This window comes from Tasmannia lanceolata, unplaced genomic scaffold, assembly GCF_043159265.1.
Source record: "Tasmannia lanceolata isolate RefF3 unplaced genomic scaffold, GAP_Taslan_0.1 ptg000037l, whole genome shotgun sequence".
Lineage (NCBI taxonomy): Eukaryota > Viridiplantae > Streptophyta > Magnoliopsida > Canellales > Winteraceae > Tasmannia > Tasmannia lanceolata.
This window is the reverse complement of record NW_027518714.1, coordinates 21,803,171-21,827,926: the sequence shown is the minus strand read 5'-3', so window position 1 is coordinate 21,827,926 and position 24,756 is coordinate 21,803,171. Positions and strand designations below refer to the sequence as shown.

Below are 24,756 nucleotides of genomic sequence, written 5' to 3'. Positions count from 1 at the left end.
TAAATTAACCTGGTTTTTGTGCGAATTGATCGCTATTGGTGAAAGATGGGCAAAAAGGAGATTGGACCTCAATTCATGCATGATCTTTCTATGGATGTTATGTTCTGATGTTTTATATTATGATTTGTAATGTTATAGTCTGCAATGTAATTTAATAATTTCAGCTTTTAAAGTACTCCCTCTGGGCAGTTGTGCAGACGACTGGTTTCCCATGGAGATTGATGATGATGTATAGATTACCTAAGCTAGTGTAGGAAATTGGGGTAGTTTATATTTATTTGTCCAACACCAATTGAGGGTGAGATCATTCTCTTGGATCTCAATCGATGGATCGTGGATACTGCGACATAGGAATGCTCTAGATTGACTGGTAGATGGAGACGAATTCAATCCAAGAAAGAGGGAAGCACTTGTTGCCCATAATTCACCCTCAATTTGGCAATATGGTGTTGTAGGGATTCCCTTATTCAAGTAATGTTGGTGGGAGAATCCCTATGATCCAAGATGCCAAATTGGGTTTAGTGGATAGTGTGTGTTTATTTCCGTGGTTTGTTTGTTTTCTTTTCAAGTGATGGATAGCATGGTTTGGTTTGCTATGTATGTTTTTCTTTTATGCAATGGATACCTAATCAAACATATACAATGATGATTATTACTCCCACATTAAATAACCCTCTTAATAATATTAAGTTGATAAATGGGGTTAAGTCGAAAGGACAAGACCTCGTGACCTTCCATAGCATTCTAACCGTTGGCTAATCTAGAAAATAGGACGGTTACATGCTAAAGAAGAAGCCGATCTTGTTTCTTGACTAGAGTAAACCGTTAGATTCTTACTAGGATAAGGAGAATGTGCATGATACATTGGTCACATGCCAAAGCAGAAGCCATTGTAGATTGCATAGTTTTTCCAGGCGGTGGGTATAACTTAACCAAGCAGAGGGTATTGACACCCAAAGGATATATATACTACAATGCTTGGAAGCCGAACATAAATCGGGTCTCATAGGATTAGATGAATCCACATATTCAAAGTTATTGAATAAGTTTCCGATGCCCATTGGAGAAATTATACATTTATCTTTATTCACAAGGTTGAGGGGCCTGTGAATGAGACGTGCATTGGGTGGTTCCATAGTAGATCAAAATCCCAGATCCAATGGATATGTTATGAAATTAACTAAAATTGTAGTTTTGCTAATTATGCCTCTTTCCTTTGCGCGTAGATACAATAGTTTCATTCAACCCATTAGCTAAGATCATAGATGAAAATAAGTTAACTAGTCCAAATTACCTCGACTGGAAAAGGAACCTAATGCTAGTGCTCACAGTCGCTAAAGTTTATTTGGTCCTTACCACTGAGGAGCCTAACCTATATGGTCCCGATGCGCCTCAAGCAGACCATGATAGAAAGTCTAAGTGGCTTGAGGAGATGATGGGCTATCTTAACGAGCTCGACATCTTAGCGACCATCATGGATGCAGAGACGTAGATCGACATTGTCTTATCTTCCCTATGTGGGTCATTCAAAGAGTTTATTATGACCTACTACATGAACAAAATAACAATGCCCCTGACACAGCTGATGAATCAACTTCAAATAACTGAGGATTTGCAAAAGAGAAATAAGAAAAATGCCTTCCTAGTAGAGGGTAATGTACTCTCAGCACCTAAGCCGAAAGGTAAAGGAAAAGGAAGAGCAAAGGGCCAAGGCTCTAAGAAGAACATGCCAATGGTAAAGAACAAGAACTTTAAAAAGAAGAAGTCAACCAAGGGCAACGACGATTGCTTCCATTGTTGAAAGACTGGACATTGGAAGCGGAACTGCAACAACTATCTAGCTACCAAGCAGGGCAACAAGCCTACCTCATGTATGTTGCAAGTGTTTGTTTCTGAAACCAATATGATTGGTCCTGTATTTTCCTGGTATGTAGACACATGTGCAACCTCACACATCTGCAATGTTCTGCAGGGGTTCAGGAAAATCAAAAGGTTGACTGAGGGCGAGCTCACCCTACAGGTTGGAGCTGAAGCAACAGTTGTTGTCCAAGCTGTAGGAGATTACGTTTTGACGTTCTGAGGCGGTTATTTAATATTAAAGAATTGTCTCTGTGTACCTTCAATAAGGAGGAATTTAATTTCAGTTTCAAAATTATTTGATGATGGATATTCTACTAGTTTTAATAAAAATTCAGTTTTTATTAAAAAGGAAAATTCCTTAATTGTGGAATGTACAATAAGTCATGGCCCATACTTAATTAACGCCTTAGAGAACGTAAGCATGTAGACACTGCTATTTTTAGAATTTTCGGGGTTTTCCTCATTTTCGCCCATTTTTACACTACAGGGGTATTTTGGTCATTCCCGATGTGTCTCGTCTGACCCCCGAGTTATATTTGAGAAATCTTGAGTGATTTTATAAATTTTGAAAAAACTGTTATTTTTAGAAACTCATTGGGCTTCCACATTTTCATCAGCTTATGTATATTTCAATCATTTCTTATATATCCAAAACCATCTTGAGGGTACGGCTGATGAATTAGGAGTAATTTCGTAAGATTTGGGAAACCTGCTAAATTTAGATCTCTCAAGGTTTTCTCTTAGTCTTGCACTTCGGGGGTATTTTAGACAGTTCCAACATGTCATATTTGGTCCCTAAGTTGTGTCTAAGAAATCTTGAGTCCGTTCATAAATTTTTGAAAATCTACTATTTTTGGAATTTCTCAAGGTTTTCCGTAGTCTCGCCAAATTCTTGCACCTCGGGATAATTTGGTCTTTTCCTGTGTAATTCTTTTGATACCCGAAAGGTGTCTGAGAGATTATGAATGATTTCCTGAATTTTGGAAAACCTGCTAAATTTAGAATTTCTCAGGGGTTTCGCTTAACTTGGAAATTCTGAGTGTTGAGGGCATTTTGGGTATTTTTAGGGGATACCAAATGATCCTGTTTGATATTGCTCACCGAAAGGACCCAACTTTAAAAGTTTATATCTTCGAAGTTTGACCACAAAGACTTTCAATTTTTTTATTTTTCCCTTTAGGAGTGAACCAATTTGAGGGTATTTTGGTCGCATTTGGATGTGTAATGGTCAAATAGGGGCGTTTTGGTCTGAAAAGGAGAGGGAGGGAGAGAGACGAGAGAGTGTCATATTCATGGTTTTAAATTTTGAATTTCGGATTTTGGTGGAGGGGTCTCCACCGAAATCAATAATACCTGAAATGGTATTTTATTTCGTTCAAAATTTCGTTTTTCCCCAAAATTTCACCTAGAAACCTGTTGTTTTTAATTAAATTAATATTTTACTAAAATTTAGGCCAAAATTTTATATCGAATAAAATATTTTTTTCAGGTTTCGCCGGATTTCGGCCGAAATTTCAAAATTTCAGTCTAAATTTCGATTTCAACGGGTTCGAAACCGGTACCGAAACCAAAATTTAAAAACATGGTCATATTACCCGGTTGAAGGAGAGTAATCGTCAGCCCTTGACTCTTTTCTTTAAATGCAAGGTATTTTAGAGGGGAGAATTTATCATTGCATTTTCAAAACATATGATATCTGTAGCAGCCGTATAGGCATTTGACCATTGATGATGAATTTGTTCACGGTCAAAGATCTTATTTGGCTTTTCAAGAGCGTTTTCACGAACGAAATTATAAAATTATATAGTAGCATTCGATTAGTCCAGAAAATGAATACGCTTTTCAAAACAATCATATCCAAGTAGACCATTTCCATCACACCATATTGGTCATGTGGATCTGCTACATTGGCAGAATATTGTACATATCATTTTTCCCTAAATATACTATCCTGGTTTTCTTTGTTATTTTTTATGAGTATTAAATAGCGATAATTGGTCATGTACCTCATTTTCTGGTTTTCTCCGATATCTCAACTTACGGCCACCAAGTTCGTTAAACAAGTATAATAATATCTCATGCTAATAATTAGCCAGGTATGTATATAGGTGGAATTTCTGTCATCCAAATTAGGAATGTTACTTGTGTCTATTTGTCTTATATGTAGAAATGTGAAAATAATTCAAATAAGGCAAACTAGCATACTTGAAAGCAGGTTTCACCTTCGCAGCCCGGAAATCAGGCTAAAGTGATTGGTGGGTTCAACTCAAACCGCTTCAGATTCAAAATCCAAAACAAACCGGGCTTAATTTTGGGACCAATAATCAATTTTGGGCTAAAATCAATTCTCAAAATTCAAAATAAACATAGCCTTAACGTGAAGGGCTAAGAAACAACCTCTAATTGCCTAAAGTTGTAGGTGATAATAGCAGGCCCAACATTATACTAAATTAGATACATTTTATTATGGGGCCTGTTCACGGCCAATTGCCATATGTGGGGACAGACGAGGCCATCGCCGAGGTAAAAACTAAAAAGATAATTTTCTTACTACAAACAACTTTGGGTGGAAATGGCTACAAAATGGGTGGAAATGTCATCCACATGTGTGTGTCTAGAAATAACAGTAGACAATTCAGTTATGTAAATTCATTTTTTTTATAGGCAAGCTAGGGTTAGGCGGACCCCGACCAGAGTATATTAAAAGTAAACAAGATTACAAACTGTAAAAGCAAGTTCCAACCAAATCTTGCTGGATGAGCTCAATTAGATCAGAGGGAATGGACATAGACTCTATGTCCATCCCTTTACAAGGACAACCAAATTTCAAAAGAAAATCAGCCAGTTGGTTCGCCTCCCTCCATACATGGGACAATTTCCAATTTTCTAGATACGAGAGAGCCTTGGTAATTTTGTTAAGGGTTGCTTTGGCTCTCCAAGGGCAATCCACCTCTCTGTTGATAACCTTGACTGCCACCATTGAATCTGATTCAATCCACGCATCTTTAAATACTCTAGTTCTAGCCAGATCCAACCCATACAATATTGCTTCCATCTCAAGAATGTGGATTGGTTTGGGCTCCATGTTTATAGAGAAAAGACCAACTAGAGTTCCCAGAAGTTTCTAAGAAGACCTCCCACACCAGCCTCGTCAACAGAATTGGATGCATCCACATTTAACTTAATCATATTCTCATCAGGTTTCACCCAACTACATTCTTTGATCAAATGCTCAACAGGGGAGAAGGGGCATCTGAAGGCCTTTGCAAAGTATAAGCTGCTGGCTGAGGGTTCATCCGGAATCTTTAGGAAGAGCATTCTTTCTCTGATGATGCTACTGATTTTCCTGAGGATGGATTGTTTGTGAGTATGGGGATCTCCATGAAGTCTTGCATTTCGTTCTCTTCAGATGGAATAAATTGTTGCACCGAAAGCGATTCGCATGGCACTAGGACATTGCCCCTTTTTTCCTGAAGTGAGATCGAATCCATTCCTCCTCTTTAAGGACAAAATTTTTAAGGTTTTTGCGACAGTTAAACTGCCGCAATATTGATCTCCAAATCTAGCTTGAGTAGCCACATCTGAAAAACAGATGGTCTACACTTTCTCTATCAGAGCCACATAGGAGGCAGGAAGTGTCCCTAGACATTCCTAAGAATTAACAGTCTGTCCATGGTTGCTAGCCGATTGTGTAATGCCTGCCAAGTCGTAAATCTATGCTTGGGGATATGGCCTTTTCACCAAACAGTGGAGGCCCAATTGACCTTTTGATGTTCCTTGCGGGAGGAATTCCAAGTCGATTTAAATGTCAATCTACCACTGGCTTCAGGTTTCCAAACAGGGTAAATCTGGTTATCATCAATCATAGCAGACTCCAACAGATCCTTGAGTTCAGCACGTTCTGATCTCCTGGAATTGTCCTACCCAGATCCCTCCTCTAGGATATGTTTAAGGGTAGTATTGCAAGGAATAGAGATGATACAATCTTCCACAGATACTTTGTTTCTCAGAATTCCCATCGGATGCCAAGGTTGATCCCAAAAGTCAACTCCTTCACTATTACCCACAGAGTAGCAGATATTTGTACTTGTTTCTTTCCTGATTTGGAAAATACCCCTCGCTCCCCAATATACATTATAAGGAGTCTTCACTGCCCAAAGTTCTTTCTTTTAACATATTTCTTTTGAAACCACTTTGTCCAAGGAGACTCCTTACAATTTATGACCCTCCATAAGCTCTTAATAGTAAGAGCTTTGTTGATGTCCCTAATGCTTCGAATCCCCATTCCCCCCTCCTCCTTTGGAGTACAAATTTGCTCCCAGCTGATGGGGTGGTAAGTTCTTTCCAGGGATGACCCGGCCCACACAAAGTTACGGAAGATTCTATCAACGTCGTTTAGAATACCCACCAGAATACTAAAGGCCATAGACCAGTAAATGTTGAAAGCATTTAGAACTGTCTTTACCAGTTCTACTCTGCCTGCTCTAGATAGAACTCTGTTTGCCCAGGACCCTATTTTCCCTCTGATCCTAGAGATGAGGGGGATGCAATCTCCTCTGGTAATTCTTGTAGAGGAGAGAGGAAGTCCCAGGTATTTCATCGGAAGCTTCCCTTCCTCCATTTGCAAAATACGACAGATGGAATTTTTTGTTCTTTGGTGGCACCCAGCAAATAAAATTTCAGATTTTCTCACATTAGCCTCTAAACCTGTACAAGCTTTGAATCTATTGAGGCACTGATTATCGTGTTGGCTTTTTGAACAGAAGCATCTACAAACAGCATGACATCGTCAGCGTAAAACAGATGAGAGATGGAGAGATTACCCTTAGTGAATGGGGTTGTGAGACGACCCTTTTGCACCTCTTCTTCCAGAATGGTTGAGAGAATTTCCATGATAAAGCAGATCAGGAGGGGAGAGAAAGGATCTCCTTGTCTGATGCCGTTGGTTTCCTTAAAGTAACCATGGGGGCACCCATTAATCATTACTGAATATGAGGGAGTGGTAATAAATTGCTTTATCCACCCTCACCATTTGGCGTTGAAACCCATCTTGGACATGAAAGCAAGGATAGCCCGATGAGCCACATTATGATAAGCCTTCCTTAAATCAATTTTGAGGCAAATAGTGGGCTTCACATTCTTCCTATGGAAGTTATGGATCAAATCCTGAGTCAGCAAGAAGTTATCTTAAATGGATCTGCCTTTAACAAAGGCAAATTGGAAGGGACCAATGATCTTATCCATCACTTTTAGAAGAATTCATTTTTCTTCACTGACCTAACAAAGTTAAGGGCAGAAAAACAAATGAACAGAAATTAAGAAAAAACTAACAAGGGTTTCCTTATTTGATATTATTTCAGTTTTGTCCTAGAGATGAAGGGGGATATGATTGAATTTAATCCGGATGGAACCCTAATGATAATATTTAGTATTCACATTGGAAGATATATGGGGAACAAAAAGAGTAACAAAAATAATATAAAAGGGTTAAAAATAATTAAATGAACTTGAATGCTAGAAAAATCACCTTAATCTCTTTAGTAAAGCTTTCCTAATATCATCCTTTTGTTTGAACTATGCTATCTTCCTCTACAATGACATGTATTTATAAGAAATTCATGAAATGTAACTATCGTTTATCCAATATTTGATCATGTTATCTTGCTTTTATTCTGTTACCGTTATGTTCATGTGAAATTGCTTCAATGGGCTGCATTTCCTCTCGAGTTCATGCATTTCTCATTATATTCTCAGTATTAATTAATGTGATGAAGGCGTGAAGAGAAGGTCGTTTGGCTTTCTAGGTAATCATAAAAGACACTGGGTTTATTCGGCTGTGGATTGTCCAGCGAAGATACACACGATTTGTGTGTAAATTGTTGTTGAAGTAGCCGTACCTTTTGGGTGGTTCACTGCCCCATCTTGTCTTTAGAGAAAGTAGTTTGGTCATTTGTAGCATCATCTTCATTTCCAAGGGTCCATTTTGAAAGCATTTTCCTTATCTAAGGGGTCTTATGGGTTTCATTTCATGTCTATTGTTTAGGCGTTGATTGGAAGTGGGAGAAGGAACCCAATGAACTATGTTTTCATTTATAGGGTTTTAAGCCTTCAAGCTCAAAGCCCACTCTCACTAGCTTTAGAGAGACAAGAGGGAAGGTCAGAGTATAAGAGTTAGAAAATTAGAGAAGAGGAAGGGAAAAAAAAGATAGGAGGGAAAGGTATTTTGGAAAGGTCTTCTTTCCAAACAAGAAATTTTCCTTTTCATACTCATTAGTGAGGAAAGTCAAACAATGATATATGGCTTGCATTTGCAATAATAAGGATGCATCATAGAACAACTCCAAGATGTGATGCATTTTAAGAGATATTTTCCACGATATACTTGAGCTGTTATACAATGCCATTGTTCAATTTTCCTCCACGGTAGAGGTTTCTATAATGTGTAGTCCCTCTACGGACCCGAGGGTCAGGATAAATATTATTTACGTTGTGGCCCAATAAATGAACAGTTCGGACCGTACTTTGATGAGGGTCCCCTGCACTTTTGGAAAAATACGCGACTTCACACACATCATATAAAAGGAAGTGATATATCCGTCCCTTTTGATTACTTGGGACAGCCAGGGCTAGTGTACTTGGCAATCAGCCCATTGAATCCTTCTGACGTGAAGTACATAAGCCCCTCTGCAGTCATTGATACACTGTTGCTGGGTGTCCCAACTAATCAAAAGTGACGGATATATCATTTCCCTATATAAAATATACATATTGTCGATACTAGACTTCAATACAGACTAAACTGAAGAGACTCCTTGCAGAAACCCATCCTCAAGGATGCCCCAACTCCCAAGTGGATCCAGGTCATCAGACAATATATAGAAACAAATCCTCAAGGACGCCCCAACTCCCAAGTAGATCCAAGTCATCAAACAATATTTGTAATGGCACTGAAAATTGCTAAATTAATAACATTCAAATGTTAAACATGTTAAACTGAAGAAATGGGTCGTCGTTGCAACTGATTTTTGCAAGGGCGCTCTTGTAGATCAAGTGGGCCATAGCAACGTTGGGCCACATTAAAACAATTAATGGGCTAGAAAATCCACAAGGGAAATGATATTTCCCGCCTCCGAAGGATAAAATCCCCTCCTTTAACGTTATTTTGTTAAGTTTTAAAAGCAAAGAAAAATGTTAAAGGGGTGAATTCATCCTCAAGCAGCGAACCCTTCTCACAGAAATCGTTAAAAGGGTGGTTTTATCCGTTTAGGGGGACGGGGGATATCATTTCCCAATCCACAATTGTGTGATCTCATTTAATTGGATGGTTGCTCACTTTTATTTTGAACCTTTTTAAACCCTATATTTTTGGGGATGTTAACTGGATTATTAAGATCACTTGACTATTTGAGCATCATGATTTTGAGTTATGGCCCGTCCTCATGTGGGCCATACATTGTGACACGGTCCATGTCAGTCAAATCCAAAAGCTTGGCATGATCGAGTTCGAGGGCAGGCGTTTGCGGTTAGTCGTATCGCTTTGCCTCAATGGCCTACGATTCAAATAATTTCTGAGATTAAAAGTGCTCTCCGAACGGTGTCGAAAGTCAACCATCCCCATTCCCTTCCTCCATCAAGGCTTTTGGCTCGCAATAAAGCTAGGGTCCTGATCGAGCAACCAGGGACTCCCTCATTCAAATTCAAATTCAAAATAGGGAGTCTTCTGTAATTTAAAATCTCAAAGCTGAAATCCAAGCAGTCAGTATTCCATATGCGAAGTTTCAAATATATCCAAAACGTTTCATTACCCTCGAGAGCCCGCATGGTTTGCAATGGTGCAGGGGATATATTCGTCATTCTATTATAGTACAGTGGTATACTGTCAAAAAGTGTAGGGACTCCCTCGTCATTCATCTCCAAAAGAGGGAGTCTTTTGTAACTCAAAGCGGAAATCCAGCCAGTGGGTTCGCCATATTCGAAATTCCAAATCTATCCAAGCCGATTGATACATACCTATTCTGCCATTCAAAACCCCAGAGCCCCTATTGCTTGCAATTCCTAGGAGGGATATCTTCATCATTCTATTTATAGTGCAGTCGTATTTCTGTAAATTTACTAATTTCGGCTCCTCCAGCTTCAAATGCGGTTGCCGAGACGACTAACGGTAAACGGAGAGGCGTTGCGAGCCCAAAACAGAGAAGAAGGAAAAAAACAAATCCCTCGAACGATTCTTACTCAGTCTGATCCATGTTTCTAAAATCCTAGGGTTAGGGATTCTTCTCCCAGTCCCTCTCTATCTGTTCATAATTTGCGATTTAGCTATGCAGAATGCCGATTAGGGCACGTTAAATCTATTCACGAAGCTCGATCTGAAAGAGATTCGTGAGATGTTCCGATTCGAAGAAGAGAAGAAGTTGTGAAAACGACTCCTGATCCTCGCCCTTTGATTCTTCTCCGGTTCCCAAAATCCATGGCCGAAGCTCTGTCGATAATTTCGGCAGCTGTTCTTCGTAATCTCGCTGACAAGCTCTAAGAGAAGCGGAAGAATGCCGCCCTAGAGGTATGCACCTATCCTTATCTAGGGTTTGAAATGGCTCAGGGCGTTTAAATTGGCCATTTTCCGCCCTAGGGGTATGCACCTATCTTAATCTAGGGTTTGAAATGGCTTAGGTTGTTCAAATTGGCCATTTTCTACCCTAGAGGTATGCACCTATCTTTATATAGGGTTTGAAATGGCTTAGAGCGTTCAAATTGGCCATTTTCTGCCCTAGAGTTATGCTCCTATCTTCATCTAGGCTTTGAAATGGCTTAGAGCGTTCAAATTGGCCTTTTTCTGCCCTAGAGGTATGCTCCTATCCTTATCTAGGGTCTGAAATGGCTTAGGGCGTTCAAATTGGCCATTTTCTGCCCTAGAGGTATGCTCCTATCTTCATCTAGGGTCTGAAATGGCTTAGGGCGTTCAAAATGGCCATTTTCTGCCGTAGAGGTATGCGCCTATCTTTATCTGGGGTTTTAAATGGATTTAGGGCGTTCAAGTTGGCCTCAATCAACTTTTGAATTTGTTTTGTTATTTTGTAATGCAGCTTGCGGCAGCAGGAGATCATGACAAGATAACAGCGGTGATCAATCTCTTAACTACAGAGTTCACATACTCCCCCCTCGAGTGAATCATCGGAAGGTTTGCATTTCTTTTAAATTTCTCTCTCATCTTTTTACAATATATTAATTATTTGTTTTTGCTCGAGGCAGAGAAATTTACCACTTGAATGTTAATTTATTAATGAAAGTGTTTTCTGTTTATTATTTTTTGGTAGGGTGGTTTGATAGGGCTTGCTGCAGCAATGGTTGGTTTGACATCAGGAGCTGCTCAGCATCTTGAGGTAAGGAATTTGAGAAATGAATTATGTTTTTTAGTTTTCCACTTTTTAGTTTTTCTTTGCCCTTAGTTTCGTAACTTAGAATTTAATGTAACACAGCTAAGTATAGCTGAAGATCCATTAGTTTCGCAACTTAGAATTTAACGTAACACAGCTAAGTATTGCTGAAGATCCATTAGTTTCGCAACTTAGAATGGCCCACGATCAAATTAGTACTTTTGACTCCATGGGATCTATGGGTTGTGTGCTGAAACCAACTTTCTAGCGATCCCGTACTTTTCTTGGTCTGTAAAGTTCTACTAGCTAACACCATTCAAAAGAAAAAAGTTCCACTCTCTAACTTCTAACTATGATGAATGTGCAGCTACTCTTGGTTCTTGGATGCTATAAATCGAGCCCATATCAGCTCATTGACGTTTTTCCAAATTAAAAACTAGAAGCATGTCATGTTGCTGAACTCTTTAGCCTTGTATTCTTAGCTACTCTTGGCTCAATATTATATTCTTTAACCCTAAAATCATCCATGAAACAATTAGACTGTTATTTGGAGGCCCAATAGATGACGTTTTGCATATTTTTTTCATACTTTTGTTTATGAATAGCTCAAGGCTTGCTTTCAAAAAAAATAAAAGAATAGCTCAAGGCTAGTAATCCTCGATATCTTTCTCTTTGTTATTATTTTTTTTGTAATTTTTTGCTTTGGTTTGGTTACATATTGGTTTTTTTCCCTTTCCATTTCAAACGCTGACCATTTTGTCTTCTTTTCGTGTGAGACAATTTTAAGGTACTTTTCTCTGTGTCAGTTTTTTTTTTCCTTAGCTTCTTTATTCTCCCCGGGGCCAAAATGTGGGATTTATTCTTGTTGGTAATCCATGATATGCCTTACGTGGTAAGGACTTCCATATCCAAAATCCCATTTTAAAATCAGAGAACAATATCTATCTAGTGATCTCTATGCTTCTAACAGCTCTTTCATTCCTATAGGCAACATCCATTGCCCGGTGCCTTGCCATGTAAATTGCATACAATAGGTCCTGCATCTCAAACTAATCTGTCAGTTCTCATCTCTTGATGGTGGCCTTCCTGTGCAGGGTCTATATCTCTGTTCCTTCATGTTAAACCGCTTGCAACTCTATCCTTGTGTGTTGTGATTGGCTGCAAGTTCAAGCAGTTTAGGATCCACCTAGTTTTGTAGACATCTCTGGGGCATATTGTGTCTGAAAAGGGTTCTTGTCTATTCCCAATGTAGAGTCACAAATCAAAATACACCGGATATAATCTTCAAACTCACTCTATGCTAACTGCAGTGGATCAGCTCTAATCCACAACTGGCTTAAATAACCCCATGTGGAATAGCTTTTTGAGATGAATTTGAATGGCATACATTGTCCATGCCCTATTGAACTACCTGAAACTGGGGACACAACCCCCCCTGTCTTGTAGGTCTAAACACCTCACTACTCTAAGTGAGGAACATGGGTTGTACACTGGTTTCTTTCTCTTTCTCATTTTTCTTATTTTCCATGAAACTATTTCATATAATTGTTTAGAACTTGGATTCAGCTGGTTGTGCGTCAATAACTGAACTGATTATTAACTTCTCCGATTCACTTAAAAGAAAAAAAGGGGACTTTATCAATAAGATTTGTTGCCATAAAGAACAAAGAAAAAAGACAAAAAGGGGACGGTGTAAATTTTAGAACTGCTGATGCTTTGCTTGTGCATCTGAATTTCAGATTGGTTGGTTGGTCTTAGATGAACCTGTTGTTTTAATAAAATCCATCTGTTGTAAAAAAGTGTCCTAGATGAGTCTGAGTGGGGTCAATACATGAACTGCATGTGTGGGTAAATCTGACTTGATTGTGCGATCATGATTCGAGCATTTAGGATTTATAGTGTCCATATCGGTTGAAAACCATTTAAAATTGTTATTGCATGGATAAAGCCACAGTAGTATCCAGGCTTTTATGTCTAGGGTTCTTCTAATTTCAATCTTCGCATGTAGTTTTTTTTATGCTAGATTATTATCTTCCTTTCTTTTCCTAGACATTCTTTAAATAATTTATTTCTTTTGGATGTAATCTCTCAACAAATCGTACCACCCGTGCTTAATTCATTTTCTGACCAAGATAGTAGGGTTCGCTATTATGCTTATGAAGCACTGTATAACATAGCAAAGGTAACAGTGAATCAACTGGATTTTATTTTATGCCTTTGATTTTCCAGATGTTACGAGTGCCGTTTATTTAATATGTATGGGGCCTAACGTATTCTTTACCTGTTGAGCAGGTTGTAAGAGGAGATTTCATTGTATTCTATCATCAGATATTTGATGCACTCTGTACTCTTTCAGCAGACTCAGATTCCAATGTTCAGAATGCTGCTCATCTTCTAGACCGGCTTGTAAAGGTTACCTGTTACCTTGATCTTTTGTTGACTCGTCTGTTGGGTTGTGTCAAATGTCAATCATCATATGAAAATATACATGCAAATTTTAATTGTTTTCAGATTTGATGCCAGGATATTGTGACTGAAAGTGATCAATTCAGGTACCTTTTCTTGCCTCGTTCAATCTTTTTTTAGGTTTAGATGTCAAAATTTTGTATACAAATTATAAAATTGGAAGATATGGTTGGTATGATTTATTTTTTCAGCATCGAAGAATTTATACCTCTGCTAAGGGAGCGCACGAATGTTCTTAATCCTTATGTCTGGAAATTTTTGGTGGGATGGATCACCGTATTGGATAGTGTTCCTGATATTGATATGCTTGGTTTTCTCCAGATTTTCTTGATTGTAAATATGCCCCAATTACAAATTACACCTCCTTGGAGCTACATGGATTTTTGTTTTACTGAAAATACATTCTAGTTGACAGGGACTCACTTTCAGGTTTATTCAACATGCTAAGCGACTCCAGTCATGAAATACGACAACAGGCTGATTCTGCAGTTTCTGAATTTCTCCAAGAGATAAAGGATTCTCCAGTAAGTCTTTATTCTCTAGGCGTGAAAATGTTTTGGACTCTTTTTTTTTTTTTTTGAAATGGCACACAAATAGAAAAACAATATATCTCAAGGCGGAAGATCGTCATGTTTTGGACTCTTTTTACAATGCTGTTTTTGCCCGTTTTCTTCTTCTTTTCCTGGAAGAATATTATCAAACATTCACATCTTTCCCTTGGAATTGCATGATGGATTTATATTTATTTTATAGTTTTGACAAGAAATTGCTGATAATAATTAGTATCTGTTTTGATCAAGTATTTTAAAAAATAGCAAATTTAAAAGTTTATAATGGTTCTTGTCTTTTAATCTTCTGACCAAAGTAGCGATACTATGAAGTCTGTAGATTATGGTCGCATGGCAGAAATATTGGTACAGAGGGCTGCTTCTTCCACTGAATTGACCCTGCTGACAGCTATCACATGGGTAAGGATATAAGCTTATTGCAACAAGAATCATGAAGCTATTTCTCTCATATTTATGCCTCTTTCTTCAATCCATTCTCCAAGCTCATCAGTGTAAGTGACTTTCTCTTGGAAAAGGATGGGTGATCTCACTGGTTCTAGTGTTCTATTGCTAGTTATTCTAGAAGAGAATGAATATCCATTGGATGTTGTATTTCAGACAGTAACTGAGTACAACTCATTTACTCTATTGTGCAGATAAATGAATTTGTAAAACTTGGGGGAGACCAGCTCGTTCCTTATTATGCTGACATTTTGGGAGCTATTTTACCCTGCATATCTGATAAAGAAGAGAAAATAAGAGTTGTAAGTTCTTTTTTCCTTTTCCCATACGTCCAACCACATGCACATAACCAATCAACCAAAAAAATAAAAAGTAAAAAAGAGGGTGGTAAATTGATTCCTAATTTGTTTATCTCAAATTGTAATCACAATACATGTAATTGCATGCTTTTTTTGGAGCATTGACCGTCTCGCACACTTTATCCTATTTATTTGCTTAGGTTGCCCGTAAAACCAATGAAGAGCTTCGTGCAATTAGGGCTGATCCAGCTGAGGGATTTGATGTGGGAGCCATCCTCTCCATTGCAAGGTGTAGTTTTTGTCACCTGGAAAAACAGCTAGGTTTAAAGGGTACTGATGTCCCAGAACTTAGTATACCTCTTGCGTGCTTCGAAAAGAGCAACAATAGGAAACTGTAAAAAAGAGGTTCCTTGTTTCATGTTATAATTAGGTGCATGAGACACTGTTCATCCTGGATGAATTAGCAACATTTATAATATGATTAGATGGTGATTATATAGTTGTTTTTTTTTTTTGTCAGACAATTATCTAGTGAGATGGAAGCTACTCGAATTGAGGCTTTGCATTTGATTGCTACGCTTTTGGCAAGACATCGTACTGAGGTAATCATTTTTTTTTTTCATACCATGTTAATGTATGCACATGTTGTAGCATACATATTGATCTTTCGTGTTAGTTTTCAGAATTAGTCTTTACTATTGTGTTCACTGCTGCTAATATCATTTTTGAGATTTTAGAGTTTATAATGGAACATTGGCAAATGTTTTGGTAGCTAAGAAAAATGTTGTTGCTACGCTTAAAAAAATGAAAAAAAAAGATTATTGCTGATGAGGCTGGATGGGTTTGTATACGCTAGCTTTCCCTTTTGTGGGACACAACCCTTTCTTTGTGATGTTCCTTGATCTGTACGTCACTCTACTGATTCATGATTTTCTTTTTCAATTATTATTTTTTGAATGGTCAAGAGATTCATTAAGAAAAAAGACCGAGATGGTCAAGATACAAGAACGAATAGAAAATAGAAAATAAAGAACAATGAGGAGAAAAAATTACGGCAGTAAGAAGTCAAATTATTCAAAGGACGACAAAAACACTCCTTCCTTGTCTAACTTATCTGCCTCCCCATTAGCCGATTTCCTTATATGGCGAAAGGAGATATTTGAGGAACTTGTAATATCTTGATCGTATATGGTATATGCTATATGGTCACTTGATCGTGAACAATTCGGACTTTATGAACAATTCGAACTTCTTCAGATCGTATATGGTCATCCACTTAAATTTTCTCAACTGCATGTGGTGACCTCTAGAGAGGGTATTTGCGCATGTGTTACCTTGTTGATCTTTTTCTTCTTCTAGTTTGTATCTTGTGCATGGTTCAAATTATATTGATGTACGCTATATTATTCCATTGAAAAATGTATTGCATTTTCACAAAAAATGTTGCTCGAAAATTTCCTAAACGCAGTCATTTGGCCAAAGCTCGACTATAGATTCATATTGAGCATTGGTTTTTGAAGAGAGTTCTTCATAATGACCACTAACTATTCTCTATGTTATTGTTGTAATTATTCCTTTCTAAATTTGCTACTGTTTTTTTTATGTTGAATGTTTTAAAGGTCGTGCTTGTGCTTGTGCTTGGAACAGGTCATATCTTTCTTGGACGACATCTTTGGCACCCTTCTCAAAGCACTATCTGATCCTTCTGATGATGTAATTCCTTTTCTTAAGTTTTCTTATTTTTTGATAGTTCCATCCATGGTTTTAAATCTCGGACGAAATTCGAAATTTCGAATTTCAGTGGGGACCAAAACCGAATTTTCCCGAAATTTCGGAATTTCGGTCCGAATTTTTTAGAAAATGTTATTTAAAAAATAAATAAAGAAATGTTACAAAATTTCGGCCGAAATTTTGGATTTCCGTGGGGTCCGAAATCGGTACCGAAACCGAAATTTAAAACCGAAATTTTGGAAATTCGGTCCGAAATTTCGGATTTCCGTGGGGTCCGAAATCGGTACCGAAACCGAAATTTAAAACCTTGGTTCCATCACAAACCCTTCTCAGTTTGTCTTTCATTTAATGTATTTTCTTAGCCCTAATAAGCATGATGCTTGCGACTGGCTTCAAAAAATTTGGTTTTCATTATCTAGAATGCTCAATATTACGTAGTTGTTGCCATGTTTTATTGTTTTATCATTTGCAATTTCTGGTAGAAATACTTAAATCTCACCATTCAAAAAAAAAAAAAAAAACTTAAATCTCAGTGAAGTCTGCCGTTGTTCTTTGTGAGCCTCTTTTATTTTTTGAAAATTCAAGATTGTCTAGTGCTCTGCCAGAAATAACTTCGGTTACTAAAGTGTTCCCTAACTTAACATGTAAAAGAAAATTCAAGATTGTCTAGTGATCGAATTTAAACTCTCCAATGAGGCGGAGGTCCAGCCTTTTAAGGCTGGTATAAGTTATGATTGTTGTGCCCATAAGTTGTTGATTGTAGAAGGTGCTTCTCGTAACATGATTGTGGCCTTGCCCTGGAGATTCATAGATGCTCTCTATGAAGTGGCATAATGCATACGAAATGAACGTGTAGTTTTTCTTTTCCTTTTTTTTTTGTGAGGCAAAGAGTTATTTTATTAAGAACAAACAAATTATAAAAGGGGTAAAGATTGCCTTGTGAGAGGTTTTGTTACGAAGGAAATCACTATCTTGCTCAAATACTTCGTTTCACGAAGGCTAAGTTGAAGGGGTGGTCGATAAAGTTGTTCAGCTTGTCGTGTTACAAGTTACAAGAAAGATAAGATTCTTGAGAAAATTTGTCTTCTACATAAAAAGAACGGGATGCTCATATATGCGATTTTGAGTTGAGTGGCAGGGAGGCACCCTGATGATAAGAGCAAGTGGTGCTAACGTGCTAGGACTGAATGGTTGCAAGATGGGCATAAGAACACTACTTACTTTCAGAACATTGCCACTGCTAGAAGAAGAACCACTTGAATCCAGGGCATGCTTAGGATCTTGATGTGCTAATCCAGCCTCTATTTATGGTGATGTTTTCTTCTATTAGTCTCTTTATTTGGCAGAGAGAGGCATTAAACCTAAGATGGAGGGGATTTTATTCGAACTTTGATTTCTTGGATGATAGGAGTACTGAAAATATAGAGAAGCCATTCACCGTTGAGGAAGTCCAGAAGGCTATCTTGGTTGTCTCAAGGGGGGATCGGGCTCTTGGGCCAGATGGTTTCTGCTTGGCTTTCGTTCAGGTGCACGGAGGTGGCCAGTGTTGACGCTTGGCTTATTTCATGGAGTTCTCTACTGTGGATCATGTTTTGACAGGAGTATCGATGCTTATGTCGTCATTGTTCCTGAGATTGTTGCTTGAGAGGGTTATATTCAAGCCGTGGAAGAAAAATCCTTGGCGATGCGGTGGAAATCGTGTAAAATCACAAAACTTTAGGGAAATGCATGTAAACAATGGAAATCTATGCTAAAACTGCAGGAAATGTTAGAATAAGCACAAATACACATCACACAAGCAAGACAACTATCAATAACAGTTTAACAAGATCAAACACCTAATTACATGCGTGGTTGTGCATGTCTGGAACCGTTAGAAAAATGTCAGAGAAAGTCACTCCATTCAAGAGAACGCCACTCCATTCATTAATTTCATGAAGTAGGAGTACAATATAATGGTGGAAATTTATAGGATTTTCTAACAAAAAAATAATAAATAATTTTTTTGGAAAAAATCTAACTCCTTTAATCGGTATTTTGGGAAATAATAACTCACATAAAAAATTGGAAGCTAACATGCATATATTTAAAGTTTTTTTTTTTTAAATCTAGTTTTTCCTGTATTAAAGGATTTTTAACAAAAATAAGTAAAATAATTATTTTTTAAAACAAAAAATCGGGTCCCATCAATCAGTACATCAGGAAAGAACTCACATTATAATAAAATTAAAAGCTAACATGTTTATGTGATTAGTTTTTATTTGAAAAGATATTTTTTCCAAAGTTCAAAGCCATAAATCCATGAAAAATAAAAATCCATGCATTAATTCATATCCAAATGCCTGAAATCAACAAATAGTTAATAGATTTGTGTCATAAGTAACAAAACAAGAAAAAACATAAAATAAGTACTTTCCAAGCAAAAATGTGAAACCCAACCTTCTTTATCCACTTTGGTCGAAATTTCAACATTTCAATCGAAGTTCTGTAATCTAAATACTAAAGTGGTAGTGCTTCAGTCGACATGGCCGAAACATTACTAAAATCTACACATGTTAGCCCGAAATTTTTTGCCTTCGGATATAAAGTCGCCTCGGATACAATGTAGCCTCGGATACTATTTTGCTTTCGGATAGAAGGTCGCTTCGGATATTATGTCGCCTTTGGATGCAATGTCGCCCCGGAGACAATGTTGCCTCGGATATAAAGTTGCCTCGGATACAATGTTGCCCTTCAGCTACAATGTTGCTTCGGATATAATGTCGCCTCGAATACATTGTAGCATCGGATACTATTTTGACTTCAGATACAAAGTCGCTTCGGATATTATGTTGCCTTTACATATAATGTCGCCTTGGATACAATGTAGCATCGGATACTATTTTGCTTTCGGATACGTCGCTTCGGATACTATGTCTCATTTGGATACAATGTCGCCTCGGATACAATGTTGCCTCGGATATAATGTCGACTCGGATACAATGTAGCCTCACATACTATGTTGCCTTAGGCTACAATGTCGCTTCAGATACTATGTTGCCTTCGGATATAATGTCGCCTCGGATAAATGTAGCCTCGGGTACTATTTTGCTTTCGGATACAAGGTCGCTTCAGATACTATATCTCCTTTGGATAGAATGTCGCCTCGGATACAACGTTGCCTCGGATACTATGTTGCTTTTGGGTACAATGTCGCTTCGGATACTATGTTGCCTTGGGATATAATGTTGCCTCGGATACAATATAGCCTCGTATACTATTTTGCTTTTGGATACAAGGTCGCTTCGGATACTGTCGCCTTCGGATACAATGTCGCCTCAGATACAATGTTGCCTTGAATATAAAGTCGCCTGGGATACCATGTAGCCTCGGATACAATGTCGCTTCGGATACTATGTTGCCTTCGGATATAATGTCGCGTCGGATACTATTTTGCTTTCGGATACATGGTCGCTTCAGATACTATGTTGCCTTCGGATATTATGTCGCCTCGGATATGATGTAGCATCAGATACTATTTTGCTTTCAGATACAAGGTCGCTTCAGATATTATGTCACCTTCGGATACAATGTCGCATCGGATACAAGGTTGCCTCGGATATTAAGTCGCATCGAATACAATGTTGCCCTTCGGCTACAATGTCGCTTTGGGTACAATGTCGCCTTCGGTTACCATGTCGCCTCGGATACAATGTTGCCTAGAAATATAAAGTTGGCTCGGATACATTGTAGCCTCAGATACTATGTTGCCTTCGGCTACAATGTCACTTCAGTTACTATATTGCCTTCAGATATAATGTCGCCTCAGATACTATTTTGCTTTCGGATACAAGGTCGCTCAATCTGATGAATTGGATAGGGAAGGCAAAGGAAAAGGAATCCTGATAGCAAATGATGAGGATGTGCCTCAGAACCCAGAAGTGGTAGGTTTTAATAAGTTCCTAGCTATGGGCGATGTATTGGGGATGTCCTACCATGAGAATCTAGGAAAAAGACGAGAAATGTACTAATCCATTCAATCTCGAGGAGTGAATGAGACAGCAGGGACAATCACAGAGGCCGAGCCAATAACTGAATCGCAAAATTAATGGGGGCCACTCGAAAAGTACAGAGATACTCTCAGTAAAGGAAAATTTGTGTTCGAATTGTTGTATATAATTTTAGGTCAATTAAGCTCTGTTTAGATATGCAGATACAAGTAGGAGGGAAGGAAATTAATTGCAGAAAGCTGGAAGATGCAAGTACGAAGCTCAATGATTTGTGTATGGTTTAATTTCAGTAGTTGCTTTTAACTGTTGGGGGAACCTTTACAGGGTTCTTGTTTAAGCTGATGGTTTCTCTTGGACCCATTAGTCTTGACTCGAGAAGTCTTTTGTCTAGACTCCTCCCCTGTACACTTTTGCCTTGCTATGTTGTCTCTTGAATGTCTTGAAGGCTGTAGGTTCTTAGAAATGCAGGTTGGCCTTGGTTAGAAAGACATAGACTAAGGTATTCAAGTAATCCCATTGAACTCGTTAAGAAAGGTTGTCAATGTCAGAAAGAGAGGAGGAGGTGTAGGGGGACGATATGTTGTTTTTATTTGCTGTACTTGCTATTTGGTTTTGGGTATGCCCATGCCAGTCTTAGTTAATATTTTGTATTGCAGACTGGGACTCCTGGTCTCGAATGCTACCTTAATATTAATTAAAAGTCATTTAAAAATATATATATATATATAAAGTTGCCTCAGATGCTCTGTTGCCTTCTGCTACAATGTAGCAACGGATACTATGTTGCCATAGGATATAATGTCGCCTCGGGTACTATTTCATTCGGATACAAGGTCGCTTCGGATACTATTTTGCCTTCGGATACAAGTCGCCTCGGATACAATGTTGCCTTTATATAAAGTCGTCCGGATACTATGTTGCCTTCGGCTAAATGTCGCTTCGGATACTATGTTGCCTTCGGATATAATGTCGCCTCGGATACAATGATGCCTCAGATACAATGATGCCTTCGGAGATATTACCTTACCTTCGGATATAATGTCGCCTAGGATAAAATGTAGCCTTAGATACTATTTTGGTTTTGGATACAATGTCGCCATTGGATACAATGTTGCCTTGGATATAAAGTCACATAGGAAACGATGTAGCCTCGGGTACTATGCTGCCTCCGGGTACAATGTAGCTTCGGATACTATATTGCCTTCGGATATAATGTTGCCTCGGATACAATGTAGTCTTGTAACTATTTTGCTTTCAGATACAAGGTCGCTTCAGATACTAAGTCGCCTTCGGGTACAATGTCGCTTCGGATAAAATGTCGCCTCAGATATAAAGTCACCTCGGATACAATGTAGTCCTTCGACTACAATGTCGCTTCGGATACTATGTTTGCTTTGGATATAATGTCGCCTCGAAAACGATGTAGCCTCGGATACTATTTTGCTTTCGGATACTAGCTCGCTTCGGATACACTGTCGCCATCGCATCGGATACAATGTTGCCTTGGATATAAAGTCGCCTTTGATACAATGTAGCCTTGGATATAAAGTCGCCTTTGATACAATGTAGCCTTGGTTACTATGTTGCCTTCGGCTACAATGTCGCTTCGGATATAATGTCGCCTTAGATACAATGTACCCTCGGATAATATTTTCTTTCGGATAGAAGGTCGCTTTAGAAGCAAGGTCGCCTTTGGATATACTGTCGCCTTTGATATAATGTTGCCTCGGATATAAAGTTGTCTCGGATACAATGTAGCGTCAGACACTATGTTGCCTTCGGCTAAAATGTCGCTTCAGATTCTATGTTGCCTTCGGATATAATGTCCCCTCGGATACACTGTAGCCTCGGATACTATTTTGCTTTCGGATACAAGGTCCGTTCGAATACTATGTTGCCTTCAGGTACAAGGTCCGTTCGGCTATAATGTCGCTTCGAATACTATGTTACCTCTGGATATAATGTCGCCTTGGATACAATGTAGCCTCAGATACTAATTTGCTGTCGGATAGATGGTCGCTTCGGATACAATGTCATCATCGGAGACAATGTCGCCTCGGATACAATGTTGTTTCGGATATAAAGTTGCCTCGAATTCAATGTAGCCTCGGGTACTATGTTTCCATCGGCTACAATGTGGCTTCGGATACTATGTTGCCTTCAGATATAATGTCGCCTCGGATACAATGTTGCCTCGAATATAAAGTCGCCTCTGATATAAAGTTGCCTCGGATACAATGTAGCCTCGGATACTATATTGCCTTAGGCTAAAATTTCGCTTCGGATACCATGTTGGCTTCGGATATAATGTCGTCTCGGATACTATTTTGCTTTCGGATATAACGTCGCTTGGGATTGTATGTCCCCTTCGGATATAATGTCGCCTCAGACACAATGTTGCCTCAAATATAAAGTCGCCTCGGATACAATGTTTCCTCGGATACTATGTCGCCTTAGGCTACAATGTCGCTTTAGGCTACAATGTCGCTTTGGGTACTATGTTGCCTTCGAATATAATGTCGCCTCAGATGCAATGTAGCCTTGGATACAATGTAGCTTCGAATACTATTTTGGTTTCGGATACAAGGTCGCGTCGGATACTATGTCACCCACGGGTACAATGTCGCCTCGGATACTATATTGCCATTGGATATAATGTCGCCTCGCATACAATGTGGCCTTGGATACAATTTCATTCGGATATAAGGCCGCCTTCGGATACAATGTCGCCTCTGATACAATGGTTCTTCGGATATAAAGTCGCCTCGGATACTATGTTGCCTTCGGTTACAATTTCGCTTCGGATATAATGTAGCCTTAGGATATAATGTCTCATCGGATACTATTTTTCCTTCAAATACAAGGTCGCTTCAGATATTTTTCCTTTAAAATGTTGCCTCAAATATTGCGTCACCTTGCATACATTGTTTCCCTTCGACTTCAATATTGCTTCGAATACTATGTTGCCTTCGGATATAATGTCGTCTCGGATACAATGTAGCCTCAGATATTATTTTGCGTTCGGATATAAATTCACTTCGAATACAATGTCGCCTCGGATACATTGTTGCCTCGGTTATAAAGTTGCCTCGGATACGATGTAGCTTCAGGTACTATTCTGCCTCTTAGTATAATGTCGCTTCGGATACTCGGTTGCCTTCGGATATAATGTTGCCTCAGATATAATGTAGCCTCAGATACTATTTTGCTTTCGGATAGAATGTCGCTTTGGATACAATGTCACCATTGGAAACAATCTCTCCTCGGATACAATGTTGCTTCGGATATAAAGTCGCCTAGAATACAATGTAGCCTCGGGTACTATGTTGCCTTCAGCTATAATATCGTTTCGAGTAATATGTTGCCTTCGGATATAATGTCGCCTCGGATACAATGTCGCTTGAGATACTATTTTTCTTTCAGATAAAAGGTCGCTTCGGATACAATGTCGCCTCGGATACAATGTTGCCTCGGATATAAAGTCGCATCGAATACAATATAGCCTCGGGTACTATGTTGCCTTCGGCTACAGTGTCGCTTTAGATACTATGTTGCCTTTGGATATAATGTTGCATCGGATACAATGTTGCCTCGAATATAAAGTCGCGTCAAGTATAAAGTTGCCTCGGATACAATGTATCCTCGGATACTATGTTGCCTTCGGCTACAATGTAGCTTCGGATATAAAGTCGCCTCAGACACAATGTTGCCCCGAATATAAAGTTGCCTCGGATACAATGTTGCCTCAGATACTATGTTGCCTTCGGCTACAATGTTACTTTGGATACTATGTTGCCTTCGAATATAATGTCGCCTTAGATACAATGTAGCATCAGATACAATGTAGCCTCAGATACAATGTAGCCTCGGATACTATTTTGCTTTCGGGTACAAGGTCGCTTCGGATACTATGTCGCCTACTGGTGCAATGTCGCATCGGATACTATGTTGCCTCGGATATTATGTTGCCTTCGGTTTCAATCTCGCATCTGATACTAGGTTGGCATCGGATAAAATGTCGCCTCGGATA

The 24,756-nt window shown here is 38.6% G+C and overlaps 1 protein-coding gene across 13 annotated transcripts in view; it reads left to right on the top strand.

The window, feature by feature from the left end:
* Window positions 1-9,932: 9,932 nt before the first annotated feature.
* LOC143860431 (protein VAC14 homolog) overlaps window positions 9,933-24,756 on the top strand; it is a 98,693-nt gene continuing 83,869 nt past the window's right edge. For 2 of the 13 annotated variants that reach the window (XR_013239709.1, XM_077371072.1), the window contains exons 1-11: window positions 9,935-10,417; window positions 10,941-11,035; window positions 11,172-11,237; window positions 13,524-13,643; window positions 13,755-13,783; window positions 14,113-14,221; window positions 14,579-14,665; window positions 14,902-15,009; window positions 15,207-15,295; window positions 15,527-15,608; window positions 16,654-16,719. Coding sequence is in view for 11 of the 13 variants with exons in the window: in XM_077371072.1 (XP_077227187.1) it covers window positions 11,199-11,237; window positions 13,524-13,643; window positions 13,755-13,783; window positions 14,113-14,221; window positions 14,579-14,665; window positions 14,902-15,009; window positions 15,207-15,295; window positions 15,527-15,608; window positions 16,654-16,719 (729 nt within the window). In the remaining 2 variants the exon portion in view is untranslated. Of the gene's footprint in view, window positions 10,418-10,491; window positions 10,844-10,940; window positions 11,036-11,171; window positions 11,238-13,523; window positions 13,644-13,742; window positions 13,784-13,888; window positions 14,031-14,112; window positions 14,222-14,578; window positions 14,666-14,901; window positions 15,010-15,206; window positions 15,296-15,526; window positions 15,609-16,653; window positions 17,152-24,756 lie in introns of those variants that run through there. The other 11 variants (XR_013239710.1, XM_077371074.1, XM_077371069.1 and 8 more) reach the window with 10 other exon arrangements.